The 27176-nt window shown below is 44.4% G+C and overlaps 1 protein-coding gene across 4 annotated transcripts in view; it reads left to right on the top strand.

Annotated features, from left to right (window-relative positions):
- Positions 1–26786, top strand: part of ADTRP (androgen dependent TFPI regulating protein) — a 64184-nt gene extending 37398 nt beyond the window's left edge. For 2 of the 4 annotated variants that reach the window (XM_036100871.2, XM_036100870.2), the window contains 3 exons: positions 1506–1621; positions 13410–13561; positions 26454–26786. In XM_036100871.2, the coding sequence (XP_035956764.1) occupies positions 1506–1621; positions 13410–13561; positions 26454–26644 (459 nt within the window). In that variant the 3' untranslated portion in view covers positions 26645–26786. Of the gene's footprint in view, positions 1–1505; positions 1622–13409; positions 13562–19628; positions 21734–26453 lie in introns of those variants that run through there. The other 2 variants (XM_036100872.2, XM_078055700.1) reach the window with 2 other exon arrangements.
- The last annotated feature ends 390 nt before the right edge of the window (positions 26787–27176 follow it).

The raw sequence follows: 27176 nt of genomic DNA, 5'->3' as shown, positions 1-27176 counted from the left end.
CTAAGCCCTTTCCATACTCTAATCTCAGTCCTCAGAGCTGTACTCTCTATGACATGTGGACTATTCCGCATTTGATAATGGGGGAAGCTGAAGTTCAAACAGATTCAGTATCGAGTCCAAGGTCAGATTTGAAAGTGTGTGCCCTTAACCACTATGCCCCTTTATTAGAGGGAGAGACACAGAAACTGTAGCCTAAAATCAGACCAAAGAAAGGTGCAGGATGTGCCAATTGACCTACATGTCTTGCCACTTGTACATGCAACCCGTCAGTATGTTCGGGACCAATCTTGGACAAAGTCTATAAAAGCCATGGTTTGTCTGCAGTGTTGTTCCTCTAAGCTTTGCTACTAAAATGTGGGTACCCGGGGCCTGTAAGAAGCCTCACTGCTTTGTGCCACCCACTTGCCGCCCTGTTGGGGCCCCAGGAGAACCTCTCAGCCCAGCAATGCCCTATTAAGATTCGTTCCTTCTCATTCCACCCCTGCCCCATAAAAACTTGCCACATTTCTTGTCATCTGAGAGTCTTGATCTCCTGACTATCCCCTAGCTAGTTCAGGTCGAGTGAGAAGCTGTGGTCCCCTGGGGATGCCTCTGAGCACAACACTGATGTGACTGACAGCAAAGGCCACTCAGGGGGCTAGCACCCAGGGCCCCAGCAACAAAGCTGGGCGTGGGAGCACGGTGACACGGGCTCTGTTGCATTTCTAAGCCCCAGCGACTATGGTTTCTGAGGTGCTCACACAGCTGTCTGGGGGCTCAGGAATGGGAACGGGATGGAGTTCACGGGTGGAGGCTAGAGATGCAAGAGGCTGCCAAGAGCTGAGGAAAAGAGGGGCCAGGATGAAAGAAGAATGACAGCTGCAAATGTAGAAACTATAAAATACTAACACTATTAGATGTTCCCAGTAAGCAGTGTTCTCTGCTCACCCTACCCCCAGATCTTCCAAATACACACCATAAGTGCTAGACTACATGGCACAGGATAGAAATGCAGTCGGACTGAGTGAGAGAAATTAGCAAGAGGAAAATGCAGGGACAGTGTTGTGGAAGATTGTGTTGGCTGTGAAGAACATGAACGATTCGAATACAGGGAGAGAAGACATTCCACACAGAGCGTTGAGGCATGAATGAAAGTGTGAGGGTGGGAGCAAGCACACTGAGTACAAAGGGAGATGAAGGGAAACAGCCTTGTTTTAGGGAAGGGGTGGGTGTGTAAGTGTGTGGGGGGGGTGGGGAAGAGGAGGACAATAAGCAGGAGCAGAGAGGAGGGTAGCACATTACCAAGAGCCTTGGTGGCCAAACAAAGGAGTTTGGGCCAGCATGGAAGGCAATAGGGAGCCACTGCAGGCCCTGGGGCATCTAAGGAGCATGATCTAAGCCAAGTTAGGGGAAGTTTCATCTGATAGTTGCATAAGAAGGTAGACTGGAGAGGAAAGAGAGAACTAGGGGCATGCCAGGCAGCTGGGGCAGCCTGACATTATGATTTATCATTTTCTCTCCTCCAGCACACATCCATACTACCCTTCACACTGGCTGAAGTCATCCTCAGGCCGCATTGCTATCCACAGAGGAAAAAAGGTCTCACCTTGTTGGCTCTTGCTAGCCTTGCATATATCAGCAGGTAAGAATTGCAGAGAAAATCTACTTAGACTTTTTCCTTCAGGACTATGAGGGATACTCTAAGAGGGCCTTTATCTTGGGCTAACAGGGATTTAACCATCGCTAAATTTTTAGGTAGGAGAGATGTGTATTGTTTGACGTTGATGCCATGGAAACATCACATGCACAAGGGTACACAGGCGTGCGTGCACAGGCAGTAAGTCAGGCGTTCCTCTCTCCCTCTCATGAACAAGTCATCATTGCAAAGCTACACTTGTTACTTTCCCCCAGAGAATATTGATCATTGGTTCCGTTTGCAAATAAAATATTTGGATGTTTATAGCAGCAATGTCCAAATAGCCAAGCTATGGAAAGAGCCCATTCATTGACAGATGAATGGATAAAGACGTGGTATAGATATACAATGGAATATTACTCCACCATCAAAAAGACTGAAATCTTGCCAATTGCAACAATGTGGATGGAACTAGAGGGTATTATGCTAAGCGAAATAAGTCAATCAGAGAAAGACAATTATCATATGATCTCACTCCTATATGGAATGTAAGAAACAAAAGAGAGGATCATAGGAGAAGGGAGGGAAAAATAAAACAAGATGAAACCAGAGAGGGAGACAAACCATAAGAGACTCTTAATCATAGAAAACAAACTGAGGGTTGCTGGAGGGGAGAGGGTAGGGGGGATGGGGTAACTGAGTGATAGACATTAAGGAGGGTACATGACGTAATGAGCATTGGGTGTTATATGCAATTGATGAATCGCTGAACTCTACTTTTGAAACTAATAATACACTATAGTATTAATTAATTGAATTTAAATTAAAAATTTTAAAAAGAAAAAAAATAAAATGTTTAGACGGCCGAATGATCTGACGCATCCAAATATATTCCATCTAAAAAGGCATTTGACTGGTTGAGCATGCTAGGTTTGGCCCATTCCTGTTGCCTGTATTTTTATGGGCTCATTTGCATCAACATCTGGCACTAGAGCTCCTACAGGGCATTTGGGTAATTGCCCGGGGGCTTACAGAACAGCCTCGTTTGAGGCAGGAGAGGTAATTCAAGTAGCTGGCCTAGATTTCATTATTCAACCACCTGGTGACACCAATACTCAGAAGTGCTGCTCAGTGGTCTGTAATCAAAGAAAAAGGCTTGGCCTTCCACCCGATGATTGGAAACCCCCGTTCTGTCACCTTCTTATCCACTACCATGCTCTTGCTCTACTGATAAGGGCATGCCAAGCATAATACCTGCAGGTGGAAGCTAATCGTGATGTTCCTTCTCCAGTCTATACTTACATCAACTGTTCGCATCTGACAATCTGGGTCATCCCCCAATCCCTCCCTATTTGGGGGAAGTTTAACTCAGTATAGGGCTCTGCTAGAGATGGAAGCCAGAAAGAGAACACAATCCAAAAGACTTGGGCTCTCTCAGTGCTTGTTTCATTGGCTTTCACCATCCTTTGTTTCAGAGCCCATAAGCTTTGTGCCCAGAACTCCGTTGGTGGCTCTTGCCTTACCTTTTCTCCTCCTCCTGCAATGTAGGCACCTCCCACCCTTCTGCACCTCTCCTTCCCTGAGTACCCCAAATCTTTCTTGCTTCTCCTCCTTTCTGGAAGAAAGAAAGCACTTTCTCCATAAATCTACCCCAAGACTCCAGTGATCTATGCTGTTCTCCAGTCTGGGGCCTTTGCGTTTTTACAAAGGACACTTTTAGAGAGTAGGTGATAGTTGGGAACCTACTGGCAGTTGATGTCTGGAGCATAGTGTTGAGAAGGATTCTGAGACCTGACCAGAAAAGAGTTTTGTCATCCTTTAGCAGTATCTGCCAAGAGCATAAGAATGGAGAGTGGCAGGATATGTGCCATGTATTTGCCATATCTGGCTTAACCCAAAGGAATAAATCCCTAAAGATAAAATATCTGGAAGCTGGGGTTGGGTAAGAGCATGGATACATCAAGGTATCTTTTTCCTGTTGTTATGTGTGGAGCAGAAGCAAGGTGGTGTCTGGCTGATTATGGATATGAATTTCCATACTTTCGTTTCTTGTGTGGACTTCCATCTGATTTGGTCTTCCTTGCGGAGTGTAACTTTTGGAGTTAGTATATAAGGCAGCATTTTTTGGTCTGTTAACTTTTTCTTTTCTTTTTTTTAAGATTTCATTTATTTATTTTTGTGAGAGAGAGGGAGAGACAGAGACAGAGAGATAGATAGAGAGAGAGAGAGAGAGAGTGCGAGCATGAGTGGGGGGATGGGCAAAGGGAAAAGTAGACTCCCCGATGAGCAGAGAGCCGGACGTGGGACTCAATCCCAGGACCCTAAGATCATGACCTGAGCGGAAGGCAGATGCTTAACTGACTGAGCCACCCAGGCACCCAGTCTGTTAACTTTTTCTACCTAAGGACTTGGAAGTTGGACATCGACTGTCACATCTGACTGTTGCCTTTTTATCTTCAGAGACCAAGAGGGTAAAAGACCACAAAAGCCACTGGTATTTTGGGGAGAATTTGTGGTGGCCATAAAGATGAGAAGCAGTGGTGAATAGGGCTTAGCTTGTCGGTGCCTGGACACGTGATCCGACCATGCAGGGAATTAGGGGGTTGGAGAGAGGAGGTGCAATGAGGCGGGGGTCCTGTATGAATGCATCCTGTGTCCATTCAATTATTCATCAGCTCTGGGCACTGTGCTAAGTGAGTGAGGCTACAATGATGGAAAAGGCACCATGCCACCTTTAGGGACTGTCTGAGAGAGAAGAAAGTGACCAAATAAAGGGAAGACAGAGTGAGGGGGAAGCACAGGGTGCTGTGAGTGCCCAGGAGGGATGTTGTGAGCTAGCTTCTGAAGGGAATTGATGTCTAAGCTGAGACCCAAAGAATGAGTAAGAGTAAGTCAAAAGAGACATGTAAAAGACCTTCAGGCAGAGGGAACAGCATCTGCAAAGGGCTGGAGTTGCTGAGGAGAGGGTTGACCTGGAAGACAGGGAAAATCTGGATCATCAATTCACATCAGTGAGTCCGGACTTTGAACCTGAGGGCTTGTCTGTGGGAAAGTTTTAAGCGGAGGAGAGATATGATGTGGCTTATGTAAGAAAGATGATTGGACTCTGGATGAAGTGTGGCAATTAAAGAAGAACAAGATCGGGACGCCAGTTAGTGGCATTTGTGCTAACTCGGGAGAATTGATGTTAGCCAACTGATGACAGTATCAGTCAATCTGCAAATGGAAAGAGAGAGGGTGAGTGGTGGAGGTGACGTGGAGGTCATCCAGCACTGGAGGCCATCCAGCACTGGAGGCCTGAAGCCTCAGCAGAGGAAATGACATGCCCAGGGTCATAGGGCTGGGGAAAATCAGCACTGGGACTTACACTCAGGGCTCCTATTTCCAAATGCAGTTCACTTTCCACAGTATCCACAGGGCTAGGTATTTGTTCAGCTCCCCATTTGTGCAAAACACACTCTGCGAAATGTGGAGTGGGGGGGGGATGTAGTATGCAAAAAAGCTTAACCTCATTTCTATGGTTGATAAACTTCCATGATGTCATGGTTCCCAGCTCTGTGCTTGGATTGGACATTAAAGTGATGGATACAAAGAGCAAAGGAGGGAGGGGCAGAGACCCGTCACCAGCTGGAACGTGACTGGGTGGGCCCCGGTGGGGAGCTGAAGTGGTTTGGAATTGGGACCTCCTTATCCTCGATGAAGTCCTAAATCAGCATTTGGCGCATTAGTCTTCATTTTTGCTAGGACGAAGCAACTACTCCTCTATGCTGCCCCACAGACTGAAGCTTCCCTACCTCTGCCCATCCTTCCCGGCTGTGGGAGCTCGCACTCTGCTGCCTGTTGTCTCTACCCTTACACAAGGCTTTGGGGCCCATGGGCCCTCACAGCCACAGATGGCCAGCAACGAAGTTCCACAAACTGTGCATATCCGTGGAGATGTTTTAGGGAAGTGGCCGTGGGCCAGCTGTTAGGCATGCCAGTTTGGATGGTCAAATAGGGAAACAGCCTAGCAGGAATGAGGTAAAGAATATGGGCCGAGGCCAGAGTGAGAGTGAGCGTGAGAAACAAACATGAGTCAGAAAAACGGCAGTAACTCTGAGCTGGAGAAGCACTGCCCAGCTGAAACCACGTTACAACGACCTAAAATTAGCCACCAAGACCATGGGGACTGCCTTGCATGTGGCACTTGATTTTTGTGATTTTTCAGATTGCAAAATTGGAAGGCTGGCCCGTAAGTGAGAAAATAAAGCTTTGCAAAGTAGTAATAACTGCAAATCTTTCATTTCCTTTGGAAAGCATGACTCACCTATAAATACAGTAGCTTGCTCCCTGCTCCCATCTCTCTCACCTCTAAGCACCTCACCTCACTCTCTCTGAGGTCTTGGTGAGGAGCAGGAAAACAGAAACCTTCCTACAGCTGGCTCTGATTCACTCTTTTATTGAACAAATATTTCCCCTAACACAGGGCTGGTCTTGCTGGGAAAAGCCAAGTGCTATCAGGCCAAGCCCCCGCCTATAGGGGGTTTGTAGTTAATAAAGGGGGAATGAGCCGTGCATTTTAAGAACATAAGATGGGAGAGGGATGACATTTAGCAAATATAAGGAGCCCCAGGAATGCAGAGGAGGAAGCGGTTACATCCAGCTGGGTGGTGTGGGGAGGGCTTCAGGAGAGGTGCGTGTTGGATCTGGGCCCAGAAGGATTGGTGGATTGCAGTGATAAAAGTGAGAGAAAGTGAACAACAGAGCATGGTCCCAAGGCCAAGAGAGCACAGATCATGATAGAGCAGTGGTCAGCCCCTCACTGTCACCAGACCTGTAGGTGACTGAGGCTAATAGGAAGTGGTCCTCGAACTCCCCACCCCCAGAGGCTGGTGGCCGACAGGCTAGAGGTTAGGCACAGTGTAGACAACGTGAGGTTTTGTTGTTGCTATTTGTTTCTACAGCAGGGAGGGGAAGTGAGAGCTACAAATAACATGGCGGGAGAATTATGTTGGCAAAAGTCTGTCTTGACAATGGTGCTTAAAATGGATTGGAGCAGCAAGACGTGGGAAGCAAAATAGAGTAAAATAACACACAAATAAAAGTTAGCCGGAATATTCTTACCATGGGATTTAATCCCCATGACCTATTCTTTGTCCATGGTTATGTCATAGCTCCAGGGTCAGCCCACATCTGGGTGCTCAGAGCAGCCTTGCCCCGGCTGCAGGTGGCCCAGGCCTCCAGGACCCTCTTCTCTAAGAGTCTTAATAAGCTGCCCATGTTGTCCACCTATGCAGACTGAGAGGTGACGATACCTAGCCTCCTGCGCCCAACGTCTCCGCCCGGCTCTGCTTTCAGCGCAGCTTGCTGCCCCCATTGCTGACCCACCCTGCTGTTGCCCACTGGTGCCCTGTGTCAGTAGAACGATGTTACCAGCCACTGCAACAGCCCCGGCTGGCCTGCAGTGCCCCACCGCCTTGTGCTCGGTAGACCAGAAGTCTGCAAGTGCTACCGGTGTCTCTGCTAGTGGGTAAGGCATTGCATGCTGAGGACAAGCATCACGCAGATACACAGCTATCACCCAGCAGTGGGGGAGGTATTTGAAACGTCGCTCCTCAATTGCCCTTCCTATGAAGCATAAGAGATCATTCCTTTCTTCCCTACTGTGCTCACTCAGGTGAGCTCCCACATCGAAGCTGCCTGGGCCCTCTGGTATAGCAATCCTCTAAATTTGTGCATCCATTTACAATCACACTTACACATGTACTATACATACAGATATGTTACCTCCAGAATACATTAAAAACTGCCAGAGGGATGCACAGAGCTGAGTTCCCAGATCAGCTCCTATTTCCACTCATGCCTTATGGTGATTTCCTGCCCAGAGCCCCTGTTACTCCTTCCTGGGTATAAATACAACCTTCATCTGGGGCCATCTAGATGTACCATAGTTGCACAACCTTGAGTCTTGAGATCAGACTCCCAGCCCCATTTTCTACAGAAGTACTCCTTAGCCCCCGGGTAAATTAACATATGAAATAAATATAAAGATGCCACACAACCGCCCCCCCCCTTATTATCAGCATTTGGAGCCTGGGTCACCCACGATGCAGACTGGAAACAGGTGAAAGCCGAGGAGTGGGGAAAGGACATGGCCGGCTGCCCTCCCCATGCCTCTTGAGCAAACCTCAGTTCCTCTTCAACCAGAATGCCTGTTGCAGAAATTAGAAACAATACCAACCTGAAGAATGATACCTTGGTATCCACAGGATGGAGGGCAGCCCTGAGACACACTGTGGAAGGAACAGAACAGGTTTTATGGATTAATTGGCATGCCGTGGGCAAATGAGAAAGAAAAATCAAGGACAAGTCTATGAATTTTGGGCTGTTGGACTGGGAAGAGGGTGGTTGCACTAAGAGAAGCAGAAAAATAGTTTGGGGGTATAAGTAAGAGACTCCATTTAAAATCCCATATCTGGGTCCCATTCTGGTTTAATTGGTTTGGCATATGTCCTGAGCATTGGGATTTTTAAAGCCCCCACAGCAATTCTAATCTTCAGCCAAGGTTGAGAACCACTTGCCTAGAGGAACTTCAGTTTGGACATTCAGACCTGGCCTTCCCAAGAGAGGTGGTACAGTGGAGATCCAGGGAGGGAACCCTCCTGGTGGGATGAAGTTGCTGAAGAGAGAGAGAGAGGGAAGGGGGGAGAGAGGGAGTGGGGGGGGGAGAGAGAGGGAGGAGGAGAGAAGGAGGGGAAGGGGGGAAGAGACGGGGGAGAAGGGGGAGACAGGGAGAGAGGGAGAGACAGAGAGAAGTGGAAAGTGAATGCAGGGGCAGTGCCCTCATCTAAGGGGCAAGAGGGGCAAGGGGGCAACCAAGTAGCAAAAAAATGATCAGATCGTAGAAAACAGAGAAGGTCCAGGAGTCATCTTTGTAGCTTAAAGCTGGCGGTGTCTTCGACGTGCCATTGCTCATGTGTGACTGGGAGCTCTTTGCAGGGAGGAGTACGAAGCTTGGGAGGGCAGGTGAGCAGAGGGGTGACGTGGGGGTGCGTTGCAAAGGCAGCGGTAGGCTCAGTCCCCTACCTTAAGGAATCACCAGGTCCCAGCCATTGTTGCCGACGTTTTCATTGTAGGAAGTCTGCTAACTTGTTGCATTTATTGACAAAATGTGAATCCAGGTTGTGTTTGTCTTCTGGCCTCAGATGCAACTGTGACCATCGTACATGCTTCTGTAGGAAGTCGGCATGAAAATATGGGGCCAGGGGGTCCTTTAATTCTATTATTCTGCTGGGCTAGGGAGATACAGTATGAGTGTTAGCACTCAGAATTATATGCAGAAAGCCCACAAACCCCTTGTTATTTACTAGTCCCTAACCCACAGACTTCCACTGCTGCTGTACTGTAAGACACAGAAATTACGAATTTTACGATAACCATTGGACACTACAAGAATTAGGAGGAGAAAACTATAAAACATTAATTTTGGGCTGCCAATCTGTGCCCGCCCAGCCTGACTCACATAGATTCACATGGCAGACAGCTCTAGAAGGACATATAAAATTGCTCTCTAGGGGAACTGAGGGACAGGATTATTGGCCTCTTCAAAGTATTAATGAAGTGAGCAATAGATTAAGTAGAATTTGGAAGGCCATGGGTCCATCTCCTGGGTTTCAGAGGCTGCGGTGTTCTCGGTGGATCAAGCAGCTGAGAGCTGTGTATAGTAGCCATTGAACAGCAGTTAAAGGGAACCATAGGTGCTGGTAGAACCGTCCCAAAGAGCCATTCATTTAAACATCTACAGAACTTGCCATCTTCCCGGCACTTGGAAAACAGATGTGCATGATCGATACGACCCCTGTCCCATGAGTAAATTCATGCTGAAGGAAGTATGTGTCATAAGAACCCAACCGAATGAGGGTTACAGGACCTTTGGGAAATCTTTTCTAGAGACATTGACTTTTTTTTTTATTATTATGTTATGTTAATCACCATACATTACATCATTAGTTTTTGATGTAGAGACATTGACTTTTAAGCTGAGACTTGAAGCATGAGTCTGGTCCCACCAGGCACAGAGCAAGGAGAAGTGGGTCTTGGGAAGGGAAACAGTCAGAGGTGTTCCAAGCAGAGACAGCAGCATGAATGAAGGCCCAGAGCTGAAGAGATGGGTTCATTTAAGAAACATAGAAGGATCCAACATGGATGGGCTGTAGATCTGAAGGCGGAAAGGGGGGCAGGGCAAGGCCAGGTAGGCTGGGTATTTTCCTAAGGCATTAGTGGGGATCCCCTGGAGGCAGGGGAGTGCCATGAGCAGATTTCTCTTTTGGAAAGATTGCCAGATTACTAGTAGCCTGTGGTATGGAAAGTGGATTGAAGGGTGCAAGAAAGCCCAGCAAGTAGACAATTATAGAAACCCTTAGAGATGAAGAAGCCTGGAGTAGGGTGCAGTGGACAAACATTTAGATGTGGTTTCATGGGATCCTACATGGGGCTGGGGAAGAGCTGACATTGACTAAGATCCCCCCCTGCTCATGCTCTCTCTCTCTCAAAAAAATAAACAAATAAATCTTAAAAAAAATAAAAAGATGTGACCCCACCTGAGTATGAGCATCTCCTCACCCAGGCCTCTCACTGGCTGCCCCTCATTAAATAATTGCACTCTTGCCTGATACTGTTATTTGTTTATATTACTTTTTTGCTGATACTTAACACACCTATAACTTTCTCTGCACTTTTTCTGTGAAACTACAGACTTCATTAACTTACCTCAGGAACTTTCCTTTGTGGAACCTTATGCTGAAGGAAACAAAAATGAAGTAAACAAAGAGAAACTTTCCAGGCTTCTGGGGGAATGTCTTTATTTGCCGACTATCTTATATAAATGTGCATGGAAACTAGGAAGCCCTAATTTCTAGTATATAAAGTAAACAAAGTGAGCTAATTAAAACAATCCATTTGGAGTGCATTCACATCTCCTTGTTAACCCCAAATTCTTAGCCCTAGCTCCTTGGGGATTTACTTTCTGTCCCTTATACCTTTCTTGGCCTGTCATGAGAAGCAGCCATGCGAGAGACATGTGCTATGGATATCCTTCCGATGTACATGCCCATGGAATGCGCGTCTCACAGAATTCCAATGTTGATCAGAATAAGGTAAGGGAGCAAAATTTCCGCCCAAAATGTGTCTCTTTGGCATGAGGACTATTTTAGACTCATTATTTTTAAGAAACAGAAGGCTCAGAAAGAAACTTTAACCTTCCCCCAATTGCCAAAAAGAATTTAGATGGGGTTCTGCCCCAGGAACATAGGTATCACCATAGATAAGCACAGTGAAATATGAAGTAGGTGAGGTAGACAGGGAGGAACCTAGCAGAGTCTGTTTACAAAGATTTTCTTTCTTTTTTTAGAGTGTGTGGGGGGTGGGGAGGGGCAGAGGGAGAGAGAGAGAGAAAGAATCTCAAGCAAGCTCCATGCCTAACATGTAGCCCAATGCAGGGCTCTATCTCAAGACCTTGAGATCATGACCTGAGCCGAAATCAAGAGTCAGATGCTTAACCAACTGAGCCACCCAGGTGCCCCGAAAATCTGTACACATGAAACAGGAAATCCCCATTCCTTCCTTCCCACAAGCCCTGACAGCCCCCATTCTACTTTCTATCTCTATGAATTTGATGACTTTAGGTACCTCATATAGGTGGAATCAGATAATATTTGTCTTTTTGTGGCTGGCTAATTTCATTTAACATAATATCCTCAATGTTCATTCATGTTGTAGCATGTGTCAGAATTTCCTTCTTTTTTAAGGCTTAATGATATTCCATTGCATATTTATACCACATTTTATGTATCAGTTCATCCATGGATGGACACTTGGTGCTTCCATGTTTTCACTATTGAGAATAATGCTATCAACACAGGTATACAAATATCTCTTTGAGTTCTTGCTTTCAATTCTTTTGGGTATATACAGGGAAGTAGAATTGCTAGATCATATGGTAATTCTATGTTTAATTTTTTGAGTAACTGCCACACTGTTTTCCATAGCAGTGAAACTGTTTTATGTACCTACCAATGGTGCATAAGGATTCCAGTTTCTCCACAGCCTCTCCAACACTTGATATTAGCCATCCTAATGGGTGTGAAGTGGTATCTCTTTATAGTTTTGATTTGCAGTTCCCTAATAATAAGTGATGTTGAGTATCTTTTCAGGTGTGTGTTGGCCATTTGTATATCTTCTTTGGAAAGATGTCTATTGAGTCTCTTGTCCATTTTTAATTGGGTTGTTGGGTTTTTTTCTTGCTGTTGTTGAGTTGGAGGAGTTCTTTGTATATTATGGATATTAATCCTCTACCAGGTATATGATTTGAAAATATTTTTTCCCATTACATAGGTTTCCTTTTTAATTTTTTGATTATGTCCTTTGATATACAGAGTTGGCATCTTAAACTTCATACCATTGGTGCCTCTCTTGCCTCACTCCAGTCCTGACCCTCATACTAGTCCTTGTCTCTTCCACGAACATTTGACAAATCTCAAGTATTTGAAACAACCAAAAGTACACTTGGATTTCTGAAAGTTTAATTAGGCTCAGAATTTTATTCTTCCCTCTGAACTCTTTTGATAACCCGAGGTATCCAAATTTGAATGTTGTTTCTGAAGCATGACCTAGCCTATCCTAATTGTTACAAGGGATAAGGAGCCTCAAAGAAAGGTTGCTAGGACCGCTCTGTGCCATCCCTAAGAAGAGAGAAGCTTTAGAACTCTTATTAAATGATCACAATGGGCCAGGCACTACTTTATTTCACATGTGTTAACTCCCTTAATCTTGATGACAGCTTTATAATATGTATGCTGTGTGCACCCCCCACTTTTCACATGAAGGCAGGGGACAGAAGGGCTGAATAAATTGCTGAAGGTAAGATAGCTAATAGGTGGCAGAACTAGGATTTGTATCACAGAAGGCTGGTTCCAGATTCTGTCCTCTTAACCAATTATAAACTTAGTTGATACATCATCTTCCCCATATTTAATTTTAAAAGTTATTTCAGATTTTGGCATCTTCCAGTGCAGTTGGTTTCCAGCATGCTACATTTGCAGGCTTTGCTTAGACATCGTGGCTCCTCTCCTAGCATTTCTTTTCCTTCTCTTGGCTTCCAGAAATGACTTCTATGCTATCCTCACATGAGCAAGATCTGAGCCTCCTGTAAATCCATCCTTTCCTACTGAACACTTTATCCACGGCTATATTCATGAGCTGAAATCAGGGCCGACAGTTAAACCCCTCCTACCTCTAAGAGGCATATTGTAATAAAGCAATAATGCTCAATCTCTGTCCCTCCTACTCCAACAGACTCAGAGGGCTAATGAAAAGCCACACCTGACTCTTAGGTACAGAAAAGCAAACCCCACTTGTCTGGCTGAGAGCCAGTGAATGATGCCATCTTAGCAGGTTCAATGTCTCAGCAGGTCATACCTCTCAGGGAAAGGAATAATTCATGTCCTCACATACTCTCTTTGGCTGATGATGTGTTTGATGTTCTCCCATATTCTTTCACCAACGTTGAATTTTAATGGATTAGGTAAAATAGCCAAGCCCAGCTTATGAAATAGGATGTCTCTTTGAATCAAATCTATTTATCCAGAAAAGAATCACTTCTGTAGGTTTGTGGAACACCTCAGCTGTTGACAAATGATCCCCATGGCTTCTTTTCATCTGCTTGGGCTCCAAAACCCCACTGATCTTGAGGATAAAATGGCTCCACCACCAAGTCACCCCCACCATCCTAATTATTGTGACTTGTCATTTTCTGCAGGGTCCTATGGATCTACTCTGAGACGGGTACTTGGGTGTATCCTGTGTTTGCCAAACTCAGCCCGGTGGGTCTAACAGCCTTCTTCTCTCTCAGCTACATCTTTAGTGCCGGCATCTATCTACTTGGAGAGAAGCTCAACCACTGGAAATGGGGTCAGTTTGTTTCTCTTTTACCTACAGAAACATGCCTTCCTTATACTTTTTCCACTCCTCCTGGAAACAGGAGGAACTAGTCCAAGAGCAGAAGTCAATGATGCTTAACGCCTTTGTTCAAAGGATTCAGACAGGTCCTACCAAAGTAGGCAAAGGGAAAGCCTGGGGGAAGTTTGAATTTTCTCAAAGGATCCCATCAAATTATCTCTCCTCTTCCCCCAAACGACACCTCATTTAATTTCAAGGCTAAAAATAATCTTGTTTAGCGAGCTCAGGACCCAGAGAGCAAGGTGTCATCATCCCCAGCATGAAAAAAAATGAACTCAGCTTCTTCCTCCCATAAGTGAGGGACTGAGGGATACAAGCTGTTACATGTCAAGGTTTCCTTTTTTGAAGGATAGGGATCCAGATGACCCTCTTTGTTCTTCCAACATCAGCAGTGCCTTCCCAGATGCTCTCCCATCCTTCTGCCATTAGGTTGCTTCTCAACCCTTAGTAAAACTTTTACCAGATAAAATCACATCCTATACTTGAGATGGGAATTCTCATTTAAACAGGGTCTTGGGGAAAGTGAATATGTCAGCAAACTAAGCTTTCTAATTATAGGTAGCTGGAACCATGTTGCTTCTTAAAAACAACAACAAAAAACAAACAAACAAAAAAACAAAAAAAGCTTAACTCAGATGATTTTAAAATGGAAGATTTTATTCTCCTCCTTGCTTCTCCCACCACCCCCACTCACAGAATATTATTTTGTTGGAAAAGTAACCATCAAAAAGTCACGTTGCAAAATAATCATGATTTTTCCCTCCCCAAAGGGAAGTGCAGGAAGCATAGCCTGATTTTGTATATGAGGAAGCAAGATCAACATACAGTCCCCCACATCACACGCCCACATGCCATTCTGTTCTATCAAAATAGAAACGGCCCAAGTGGCATCTTCTGCCCAATCTATGAACTGGTGTGAAAACACAAGCCCATGTACCCAAAAACAACAACAACAACAACAACAAAACAAACCAACAACAACAACAAAAAAAAACCATGACAGTTTCATAAGAGTGTATATTTCTGAGAGGAAAATGAGACCCTGGAGAAATAAGCATGCCACTTGGCTTTTTCATATGTTTTCTACTCTTGGAGAATGTAACTGGTTGGGGAAATCTCAAAGGCACTATCCTTGAAAGCAAACACTTAAAACACGGAATACTAAAATTTACTCCCAAAATCAGAATTCCAAATCACAGGAAATTATCCAGAGCGGAGAAAAAAAAATGTGTTGACATTTCAGATGTGTTGACATCTAATTCTAACTAGTTTGGCTCCTTGAAGTTCTTGGTAAGGTTTTTGATGCCTTCCCCAAATCTATATAAAAAAAAGGAAGAAACTAATCCATTGGAAATTTGCAGAGAAAAATGTGATTATTCAGAGCTTATGGAACAATAACTTTTTTAACAATTGTATTGAATTCAATAATGATTAACTTCTAAGTTGTTACTCTACAGTGACTTTAAGACATCCGCTGAATTAAAAAAATTTTCACCAAATTTAATATTATTTTCAGCACAAAGCTCTTTTAAATAACCTTCATTGGTTAAGAGCTACATCCAATTTTTCACTACATTTAGGTCCCAATGAGCAAATAGGCTAGCATCAACATGTGGACCCACACACGTGCACATACGAACATTCCTGTGAGTGACAGACACACACGTAGGTGGCCGTGCATTCCTCTCTTCCGTCTAGATTTTTAAATCCTTAAAGAATAGACTGGGCCAAAAGTCCTATATAGCATCAGAATAGGATCATAAATGGGTTAAGTTCTAAACAGATCATAATTACAAATGGTCTAGTAAAAATTAAAAGAGAAATTAGATCACTTAACATCCCAGTTGCAGTGAACATTTTAAATTGCGTAAAACTAAACAGAGCTATCTATGTGAGCACATTTTCCCATGTCTTATTCTGCTTAAAACACTTAAAGTCTTCCCCAGTTTACAGATGAAAGTCCAAACTCTTGGAATGACACACGAGGGGCTCTGTGAACCAGTCCCTGCTGTGGCTTTTGATCTCCATTGTCTAAATGTGTGCTCCAGCAGAACCACCAAATTACTCGTTTTCTTTACACATTGATGTTGTTCCTCCCCACCATGGGCTTCAGTCTCTCACATCCCCCAGTCTTTGCCTGTCTCACACCATCAACTCACCTCTTCCAGGAAGCCTTCTATGGTCTGCATGGAGATACGTTTTTACACAAGACTCTGAGTTCTGTAAGGGTTAGGAGTGTGTCTTATCCATCTTTGACACTCCCCTTTCCATTAGCTTATTCAATCAATGCAGAAAGAAGATATCTAAGGACTCTTTTCTTTAGGCATTAAATGGGACTTTGTACACAGGGCTTCCGGAGACAGTGGTCAAGGAGTGACTATGATGATCGGAGATGAAAGTATTGGGCAGAGAGTTTAAGGATCATAGATGGTGATGCTATGGTATACTGGTTGGAGAGCTGTTGAAAAAGAGATGAGTGTTAGGGCAGGCAGTGCAAAATATGGGGAAGGACACTGGAATGGAAATCAAGAAAACCAGGGTATGTCTCTCACCTGGCTACAAACCAACCACGTAAGCTGTGTCAAAACACTTCAACTTTTCAGTGATGGGATGACCTCTAAGTCAGGTGACCACCTGTGCCAGTCTGCCTAGGACATTCCTGGTGAATGCTGGCCATGCGAGTGTGCATGTAGTTTAGCATTGTCAAGGCATGGACATTCAATCGTGTGCTCCCTCTCTCCCTCCCTCCCTCTCTTTCTCTTTTCCTTTCTCTTTTTCTCCTTTTTCTTTCTCTTTTTCTCTTTCTCTTTTCCTTCCTTCCTTCCTTCCTTCCTTCCTTTCTTCCTTTCTCTCTTTCTCTCTTTTCCTTAATAAGACACAACAATGCTGACATCAAGACATGAGTTCCTCAGAAAAAGAAACACAACCCACAGGATATATCAGGCGTAAAAAGGAGCTAAGTGCCAGGCCCCCATGGCAGGGCCTCTTCTGGGTAGGTGTGGCTGGAGAGGCAATCAGCTTATCTCTGGCCCACTACCCCTTTGCTAACATTCCTGAGGGACATGTGCCGAGAGTCAGGCTAACCTTTGTCAGGGCCTGCGACCATAAATCCTTTCCACCCTAACTAGAGTTCATCAGATGAAAATTCAAGTCTAACCAAGTGACTTTGTGTCTATGGCTTGGACAGGAGGACATTAAAACCTTCCTTTAATACTATTTTCTGTAGACCAGATTTTTTTTAAAGGGAGATTTCATTGCTGAAAGCTGCTTAGAGGCCACCTAGTCTACCTCTTTGGTTTTACCCATGAAGAAATTTAAGTTTTTTTCTGCCTTGCACATTGTCCCTGATCATTTCATAACAAAAGACTCTTATCAGGAGATGACTCCACGTGTATTTCTAAAGCACGGTCCTACAGGAGCAGCATTTGGTCAATAACAGAAATATATCTCCTTTTTGCCTTTCTTGTCCTAATTTCATCTCTCTTAGCTCAGAGTCCACATTGGGTTATTGCTTCTCCTTTCACTGCCTCTCTTCCCACAAGGATTTCTCCAGCCAGAACCTCAGCTCCATCTCCTTCCTGCTACGTCTGCACTGAAACTTTTACTCATTCATGTTCAAACCTCATTCTTCTAACACCTCCTATCTCCCCAACCATCTGCCTTCTCACCCTTTTCCAAGCCAACCCGCGGAAACTAGGCAAATGTTCTTCAAATTTTCAGTTCAAAGTCTAGCAGCAGTAGCTTTTGTGATTGTAGATACAGAGGTGTAAATCTTTGTGAATAAAATGTTTTTACTTACTCTGTTTTCTGACTATTGGAATAATAAGGAATATAATTACATATGGTATCCATAGTGATGTTGATTAAAAGAATGAGTTTGGGTTTTTTTTTTTTTTTTTTTTTTTTGCCATGACAGCAGAAAACGTTTAGATCTTGCACAAGACAAACATTAAATGTTTGGCCTAAAATATCTTTATTCCTTGGTACTATCTAACAGAGGATAAAGAAAGGACTAAAATGAATGAGGGGTGGACTTAGCTCCCTAACTGCCAACTAGGAGGCATTCCTAGGGAGAAATTGCCCTGCCATGAAGGAAAGAGGGATAACGAACAACGCTATTTCCCAGTCAGAATATGAAATCCATGTTGTGAACTTTGAGTAAGATAAGAAGATCTATTACTAAGTCAACAGCTCCCAATCTCCAGCCATGTATTGTGGAATCAGAGTCAGAGATAAATTCTGAGGACTCAGAGAAGCCTAGAGACTGCTCAGCTCCAGAATTCAGGACTAAGGACCCACCTCCCACCTGCTAGAAACAAAAAGAAAAATATGATTTCTGTGATGTTCACACCACCTAAGTCACTACAGAAGAAATGACTGTTGGAAGTCCCAGAGACACATTTTGGGACGATGCTTTCTCTAACGTATTTGTGGGTCTATGGCAATGTCTTAGTGCTCTGTCTAGCTGCTTAGTGTTGGATGCGGGAGACTCTGATCCCGGGGAAGGAGTCACCTGCTCTCCTCCCACAAAGGAACTTCCTGCCATCACTCCCACTCCTGGGCTCGTTCTCTCTAAGCCTTTCGGTATCTGTTGTGTTTCTTCAATGGAGAAGGACCCTCCAATCCTGGGCACCTGGGTTGAAGGATGTGGTTATGGTTACAGTTACACTCGAGGGGTTGGGGTTGGTAAGAGGGTTTTAGGAGCCTTCAGAGGGACTGCAGGGGCAACTAAGTTGAGAAGTTTACGTTGCTCAAGCTCTTGAACATGAAGGAATTAATGTGTCATTTGGCTGACAAAGGATTTATTATGGGCAAAGAGTGTATGCTTCAGAAAAAAGAAGGTTCTGGGTTTGTACTTAGAGACCTAACATACAGAAGACCTGATGGGGGAGGAGAGAATCCACATCAAAAATGAAAAATAAGTGAGAGCATAAATGAAAACGACATGAAGCCTATAAAGCTGGATAACTTAGTAAGGCTTCCCTGGAGTGAGTGAGGATATCTGGATTGATGAGTAGAAGAAGGAGAGAGAAGACTGTCCTTAAAAATGTTGAGAGACATGAATATAGGATGGCCCCAAGGGCTGTGTAATTAGGAGTCGGCTCTCCTCGAAAATCAGGGTGATGAAGGAGACTTCAAGTCATCAGTAACTACAGCCTATGAGAAGTGGAATTCTAGCAAAATAAAATTAGTAGAAGACATTGAAGGGCATAACTGATGGACAGGGGTGGGATTTGAAGGGTGAAGCATGAAAGTAGAAGCATGAGGTTGCTGTGGCACCGAGCCAGAACTAACAGGCCTCTGGAATGGGCAAGGAGAGGCTGATTTGAGAAAAATTTTCAAAGTAGGACTGATAACATTTACAACAAGTGGGAAGGATAATGCACTAATGAAGTGTTAGAAATTTCAGAGCTTATGCAAAGATTTATGATCAATAAATAGAGAGGTACCAACTTGTTGGCTGAATGAAGTCATTCTAGAAATCTAGGGCTATAATTTCAGCAGAAGAAAACCCTCCTAATGAGCTTACTAAAATCTAATCAATATGCCAGTACTCCTCCATTCAGGCTGTTACGCTGATTTGAGGAGAGGTCACGGAATGAACCTTAATTAGGTGAATCTCCACTCTTCTCTTTCTTCTCTAATTTGATGTCTCTTCGTCTCCATTTGCACAATCTCAGAGTTTGTTGATGGATTGTGTGTAGCCTGTAAATGCTTGGCCAAAAACAACCTCAATCAGTGGCTCACATTTGACCTGCAGAACCCCGTGAAGGCAAATGGCACCATTGGTCAACAGGCTAGCTGTGAGCCAAGAACCAAGTGGAGACAACAGAGTTGCTTCTTGTCCTTTCTGCAGAGGTGCTAGGTTTTCAGAACTCTGCAAAGTACATCTTCTTGCGTTGGGCTAAATGTCCTTGACTTTCTACTGTCCCAGGTCAGGGTGAATGTCTACCCTCACAAGAATACCCATTAGGGAAACCCTGAAGTCTGATGTCTCTCTCTGTTCTTCATCATACAGGTGACACAATGCAGCCAAGGAGAAAGAGGAAGTGATCACAGGCTGTTTTCCAAGAACAAAGGAGGAAGAAAACATGAGATTTTTTTTTCTTTTCTTTTTTTTTTTTTTTTTCTGGTTCGGAGGTGGTGGAGCAATATAGGAAGGTAGAAAGGACAGGGAATGATATCTAAATTTTAAAATAAGAGGGTTTGTGAAGGTAGCTTAATTTGGGGACTCTTCGTTTTTTTGCAAGGTTTACTGGACATGCCAAAAACAACTGTTGTCTCAGAATCTGTTACCTTTGTCTGGCCTCTGTGGTCAAAATCTGGCCAAAGGCCAAGGAAACTCACATAACTCGGCTTTAGAGAATGTTTAGAGAGAGAAAGGGATTTGGGATCACCAAAACTCTTCACCTTACAGAGGAGGGTGTTGAGGACCTAGCTGAGAAGTAATCTGCACAAGCGCCAAAGAACTAGTGTCACAACCAAGATAATAGCATTTGTCCCCCAGATCTTCTAACTCCCAGTCTTGTGCCATTTTGAATGACCCTAACTTTCCTAAAAATAAGTATTTTTGTCAACTAGCTATTTTCATGGACTGCTCATTGATTTTGTTTTCCTCAGTCTAGATAGAGATGTAGGGAGATGGGTGCTACCAAAGTCATCTGTCCACCCGATAAGAGAGCAAATTAACTGGGGCAATGAGAAAGTAAGTTTTAAAAAATATGGGGCAATTTGCCCCTCTTGTGAGCAAGCATTTGGGGCAGGTCCAAATGTGGGACTTCGCAACATTGTCATCAAAATCTCTTCCATTTGAATATTGGTTCATTCATCAAATAAATGTACATCTTACCTGGGGAGTAAGTGATAGGATGTGACATGGCCATGAGGACCCCTAAGAATGCTTTGGCACAAATCACTTTGCTGAGTTAGCTTATGGTTTAACAAAGCTGATGGCTAGGTGATTAACAAGCACATTCATGAACCCTGCTTTGATTTTCCTAGTGAGTTTTTCTGGGTCTTTATTTACAGGCACATTTTGTAAAGAACACAGATGATAAGGGTCTACTAGTGGGTAAGCATGGAGTCTAGCGGTGCTTCACCAGGTCCATGTGGGCTGGGTGTGGACAGCAGAGTAAATTGTACTTGGGTTTCCCAACCTAGCACCATTCAGGAGAAATCTGGTAAAAATGGGTACATGTTGGTAAAAATTATTCCCAGAACCACATCAAACCTTGATGGCTCTATGACTGGCCACTGTGCCATATCTATTCCAAGACCAGAAAACCTCAGAAATACCAAAAATGGTCTTGAGTTAGAGAAGAGGGCAGACTGCCACAATAGGGCAGGCAGCCCCGGGAAGCCTAGGACAGGCACCAAGAAACCTGCTGTCTTCCTAATCCTTTATCTACTAATATATAAATATGAGCCGCAAGTCTTTTTTGGATTGAACTGGGAACTCTATACCTGCTGCTGCTTGAGTGCTCAGAGCACCTGGTCTCAGAAGAAGCCCAGAAGCAGTTGTCACAGTGGAAATTCCCCAAATGCGAAGCCCGCAGGGGATCACCTAAATTTTCCACACCCCAAAGATGACTGGGGCTGCATACTTCTCAGAGTGATAGTAAGCTCTTGGCTGGGATGAGCCTGCTGAATTCTATTTGTGGCTTCACTGTCCCTGGGACCAAATTAAACCTTGATTTCTGTATGACTGACCATGATGCAGGACCCATTCCAGTGCCAGAAATACCTGAGAACCGCCTCCCATTGAGCAAATATACAAGACCACCTCCTGGCTCCCGGTGCTGCTAGAGCTTAAGAAAGGAGAAGCAACAAAACACCTGCAACAAACACGAAATACACTAAATAAACATTCATTAAGAGGTTTGTAGGATTTGCTGCCTACAGAAGGCTAGGTCCTTAGTGGTTAGAAGACAATACCAACCACATGGGGAAAGAATCAGCAATAATATTTGTGTAGGGTCATGTAATTGACAAACTCACTCACCCCCATGATCTCGTTTTATCCTCATGAGAATCTTTTAAGTAGAAAATGTATCGCGTCCTCATTTTCCAAATGAAGAAACTGAGTTTCTGATATTGGTGTGCCAATAAATGTTTAAAAACCAACTCACCAGAAAAAGGAAAATTGTAAGGCCCCTATTTATAGTGATTGCCCATTCCGTGGTGGGAACACTCCACCACAACCTTTTTCAAGCTACCAACAGGCCACTGAAGGCAGAGCTGGGAAGAGATATGCATAACTATTTGGTCCTTGAAAGGACCACAGGAGTTAGCTCTGGTATGTCACTGGCCCAAGGTCACACGCGTGGTCAATTCCTAAGGCCATCTTCCTATCTCTTGATTATAGAACAGAGCAGTAACTGGCCATCTGAAAGCATTTACTTAACAAAGCAAAAATGTGTGTATATCTGCAAGGCTGGACCGAAGGTGGTGGTCAGGGGATGCCAACTTGATGGAAACTCCCATCCACAGAGGCAGAGAGAGGAGCACCTCCAATGCCTCGTGGATTGGTCCCTACATTCTAGCGTTGCTATCTCACATGTAACACCAATTTTCAACTTGGGGCGAAGACTTACCCTGTTTGCCTAAACAATCCATTAGCCCCCATCCTCTCCTCAAATGGGTCATGCATTTCTCAAGCTATTTTCAGCTCCTCTGCACCTACTCGCTTGCAATACTTGTCATAACAGGAAGTTAGTTGCATATACTGTAATCCCCAAACACGTGGCGCCTGCACGCGGGGAGTGGGAGGGGGCCAAGGGAGGAGTGGGGAGGCCAGGCTTCCCAGAAGGCCGCCTGGCTGAGCCCTGAACCCATCCCAGGTCTGGGCCTCTCCCTCCCGGACCCAAGTGTCAGAAACCAGAATCCTTACCCAGACATTGTTTTCCTCTCTCATGCAGTTGGTGGCTCTTTTTCTTTTCTTTTCTTTTTTTTTTTTAATAAAGCACTTGAGTAGGCAGCAAAGCCAGTCAGAACTGTTTATTTATAGCTGTGCATTTTCAATGCTGTATAAATTAGAAATCATTGCTGAATGAGGCCCGCGCCCACTCACACACGCAGGGCTGCTACCCGCGGTCCTTTCACACAGTTTGGCTGTACGGTCTAAAATGGGAGAAAATGACATGCTCCAAGTCAAATGACGAAGTCAGAGCTAAACTGCAAAGCAGAAAACCAGCAATTATTTTTCCTCAGCACAATATGGGGAGTACGACAGGTGCAATTATCCAATATTATTTAACAGCACCAGTTTGTGGTGTAGGGGGAAAATAAAGGTTTCCATGTCTCAGAGAGGAAAAAAAAGAGAGAGAGAGAAAGAACCTGCCTCCCAGCTCCTGTTTCTGTGGATTAAGCTGTGTTATGTAAATTGAAACTGGCCAGGATTCCAAAAAGAGAAGGGAGAAGCACCTGGCTCCCTCGCCCTTTCTCCCCAGAAGCTCACAACCTGTGTCATCAGGGACTTCTGAGAAAAAGCCCCTCACCTTGGGGACCCTGACTGTCCTCCTCTGTGGCAGCGATTCCGGATAAGACTGTGGGCCAGGCCAGGTTTGCAGAGGTCCCATCCCTTAGACTAGGGAAACCCTCTCCTGCACTGGCTCTCCCCCTCTCCCTCGGCTGCAGATGGGGTAAAAGAGCAGGTGACCCACAGGGAATAATTTTCATCCTCTTAAGTACCCCTTGTTTTGGCCTCCAGCATGATTTTATTCCTATTTCCATTAAACTGCTCTCCCTCCCTGAAAAGACTGCTATTTGTCCAGCAACTGTTACATAAACAAGTTGTTCTTCGTGGCTTCTGACTTTCCTGGGCGCCACTTCCCAGTCTTCTACAAAGTTCCCTCTAGCTCTCTGAGGCACAAGGCTCATTCCCTTCTCTACACCCCAGAGTGGGCCATACCTGTCCCACCCAGCTTTGCATCTCTGTCCGTCATCCAGCCTCTTGGCTTCTGTTCCCATAGCAGTTGGGAAACTGGAAAGAACATGAGCTTAAGAACCACAGCAGATCTGAACTCAACCTGACTCCACCCCTTGCTACGTAATTAGAACCTGGTGAAAAGAGTTTACTTTTCTGAGGCTTGGTTCTTTAAAGTCACATGATAATACCTACCATGAGTAAATAAGATTATTTAAAGGAGTGGTGGCATCCAAGATACTCCATTCCACCCTGCTTGACTGCAAGCTCACTGAGACCAGGGGCTACGTTCAGTTGTTTGTATCCCCAACAAGGCCTAGCCCTACACTGTGACAGAGTACTGGAAATATGTACAGAGAATTGACTTAGGGGTTACTTACAGCTTCTTAATTCTATAGGCTTCATCACCAGTAATCTTCCCGCTTTCCCAGAAGCTGAGATTGTCAACATGAGAGCCACCATTTCACTGAAGATACTCTCTCCATGTTAAATCCCAGAATCCTATTACCAGTGATGATCAGGTTATAGTTTCGTGGGACCTAGCAGTGGAAAGCACATTGACAGAATGAAACATAGTGCAAATAAATTTTGATAAAGAGGAAAAGCAGCTGAGGAATGGCCTGGAGAATAAAGATTGCATGCAGGTGGAGCTCCAGATTGGACGACTGGATAGCCCTGATTACCCCAAAGAGCACCTACAGGGTACTGATCCAAATCAGGAAGACTGATCCCCAAAAGAGAAGTGGGGGCAGGGGGAGCACTGAAGACAAATCCCGTTTACATCAGAACTTATTTTCTTTTAGGTTCCTGCTCTGCCCTTTCTTAGAGATGATAGCTCTTATCATCAAGGCTTGGTCTAGTCTGACTCTTACTTTTTCTTAACCGAGACTTCTTCAGCCACTTCCATGGTCTGACTGGGACCATGGAAAGGGTCTCTGCTCTTACTGCCACTCCAAATATCTTACAAATGTACAAAAAATCCCTCACCATGGATAAAGTATTACCCTGGACGTGGAGAGACCCATTTAACACATAAATGAGAGAGGTGACCTGTTGACTTACACTCATTCGTATGCAATGATCAATGAAGGATATTTGATGACTTGAAAGCAAGTGTTTAATAGGGGAAAAGGTATGCTTAGCAGAGTGAAAATGAGGATATTGGAAAGAAAGAAAAAGGTTCAGAAAGGGTTAGCTGCAGACTTCAAAAACAAACCTTGCCTCGGTCACAATGTTTTTACCATGTGGGTGGCCAAGAGATAACTCCATCCCACTAGGGAGCTAATCTATGGTCAGTGTACCCACAAAGAGAGCTAGACAGTGATCTTGGCCACTGGTGGGTCAACAAAATTCTGCATGCCTTTGGAGGAGTGGAAAGAGAAGGCACAGCTGTGACATGCCACTCTCGATGTTTCCAATCTTGACTGTCTGGCCGGCACTACAGGAATTTCAGTTTGCTCTAGAGCTGGGGAGAGAAGTTAGTGTTGGATTGTCACCATTCTTAAAAAGGAGAGGAGGCAGAGCAAAGAAAAAAAAAATGGATTCCATTGGCTCTTGAAGAGCTTCAACTGGATTGAACTTCCCCAAGATCCCTTCTTGTTTTTTGTTTTTTGGTTTTTTTTTAGATTTTATTTATTTGACAGAAAGAGAGAGAACACAAGCAGGGAGAACAGCAGAGGGAGAGGGAGAAGCAGACTCCCTGGTGAGCAGGAAGCCAGATGCGGGGCTCCATCCCAGGACCCTGGAATCATGACCTGAGCGGAAGTCAGTCGCTCAACTGACTGAGCCACCCAGGTGCCCCACCAAGATTCCTTCTTACCCACACATCTTGTCAACCAGTCCCAGAGCGCCTGAAGTGTTGAGGAGAAATGGAACACTTACTAAAGGTTCACTGAGCTGCTTTGAGGGCAGGCAGTATGACCTATTACCATTGTATCCCACACACAGAGCACAGTGCGTGATATACAGCAGACTTTAAATGCATATTTGACACTCAGATTTACGTAACATGTTCAGTGCCTCCTGGTGGCATGGGAATTTAAATCTAGATCTATCCAACACAAATGCCCTTGTTCCCACTCCCCCAAAAGTTTTCCTGACTCATACCTCGGAAATACGCTTTACATCATGACTCTATAAAAACATATTCACACTTTTAATGTGTGTGATAGACCGCTTTATTTTCTATCCTATTATTTTCCATTCTATTACCTGAAATATATTGTGACCATTACATTGATTTCTTAATCCAACAGTAAGATTGCAACCTATAGGTTGAACAACATAGCACTCCACCGTACTGTAGGATTCATTCGTTCATTCATTGAGCAAGTGCCTACTATGTGTATGGTCTGGGCCATATGCATGCGTGGCCTGAGGACAGAGACCCTGGTGGTCACCGCTCGGGCCATTTGCATTAGGGTCAGGAGTTTGCAGCCCTTCCTCCTGAGGCATCTGTGGGAACGTAGAAGAAAGCCTTGTTCTGCTCACTGTGTTACCAGCTGCTCTGCTAGACTCAGCCCCTCTGAGATGCAGACAGGAAGAAGAGGAAAAGCATTTCCACTACAAGAGCTTACAAAACCTTCCGCTGAAGGCTTAAGTCTGGCCTGAGCTGATACATTTGGTGACACTGTAGGGATTTGTTTTCACTCAACACTTAATTTTATTAAGATTCAAACAATGAAGTTAGATGAAGTTGAGTTAAGAAAACAAATACTGTATGACTCTTACCTTGGCAGGAATTTGGTATGTGATTCTGAAAACTCTCAATCTAAGATGTTGTGTTTTATTCCATTGGAAAATTGTCCTAAGTGTATTTTAAAATGCACTCACGTTGTCATTTTACATACATGCGTAATCTCAACTTTGCCAATGTGTAGAGTCACGTGGTTAAGTAAAATTATTTTTATTATAAAATAGATTGCATCGGTACTGCCTGCATTTTCTTCTGCTGGACGTGCGGCCATTTCGACCTTCTGGCACCCTCACATATCACCAAGAAAAAAGGAAGACGCCAAGAGATAGGTCTGCAGCCAATTCAGTCATTTCTCCCTGCTCAGCAGTGGGAAAGAAAAGACCTATTGCAAAATGTCCTTCCAACTCACAGATGAACTCTTGGGGGCCCACCTGGGAGCCATCTTAGACCCTAGGATTACTTAAAACAGGGATTACTTCCATGACTGCATTAACAACCATAAAGGGAGATTCCTGTGCACTCTAAGGGGTTTAATGAAAATGCTACATGCACATAAATCTTGGTCCTGTAGTTGCTTATTGGGAAAGAGCTTGAAAGCACAACTCCGTGATGGGGGTGCAGGGTCTCTGAAGATGAGAGCCAGCGAGGCTCTAGGCTATTTGTGTTGTGTACCTGCGATCTAAGGGCAGCCAGCTCTGCTCCCTGTTGGTGGGTGGAGATGCCAAGGGTGGGCAGCTTTGGATTTGACTTATTGCCTGAGTGCCTCTCTCCTCGCCCCCTTCTCCACTCAACATTTGTCACTGCACTTCATCCCTCATACAGTCATCCTTGAAAGACCCTCCAGGTGCCAGTCAACATCAGGCTAGACGGTTTATCCAGTATCTGGATAATCCCAGTTAACATTTAGCCTAAACCATCACTAAATTTAATTATATTTACAATATAAA

Source organism: Halichoerus grypus, chromosome 9, assembly GCF_964656455.1.
Source record: "Halichoerus grypus chromosome 9, mHalGry1.hap1.1, whole genome shotgun sequence".
Lineage (NCBI taxonomy): Eukaryota > Metazoa > Chordata > Mammalia > Carnivora > Phocidae > Halichoerus > Halichoerus grypus.
Note: the sequence above shows the minus strand (reverse complement) of the source record. Positions and strands in the feature narration are given on the sequence as shown.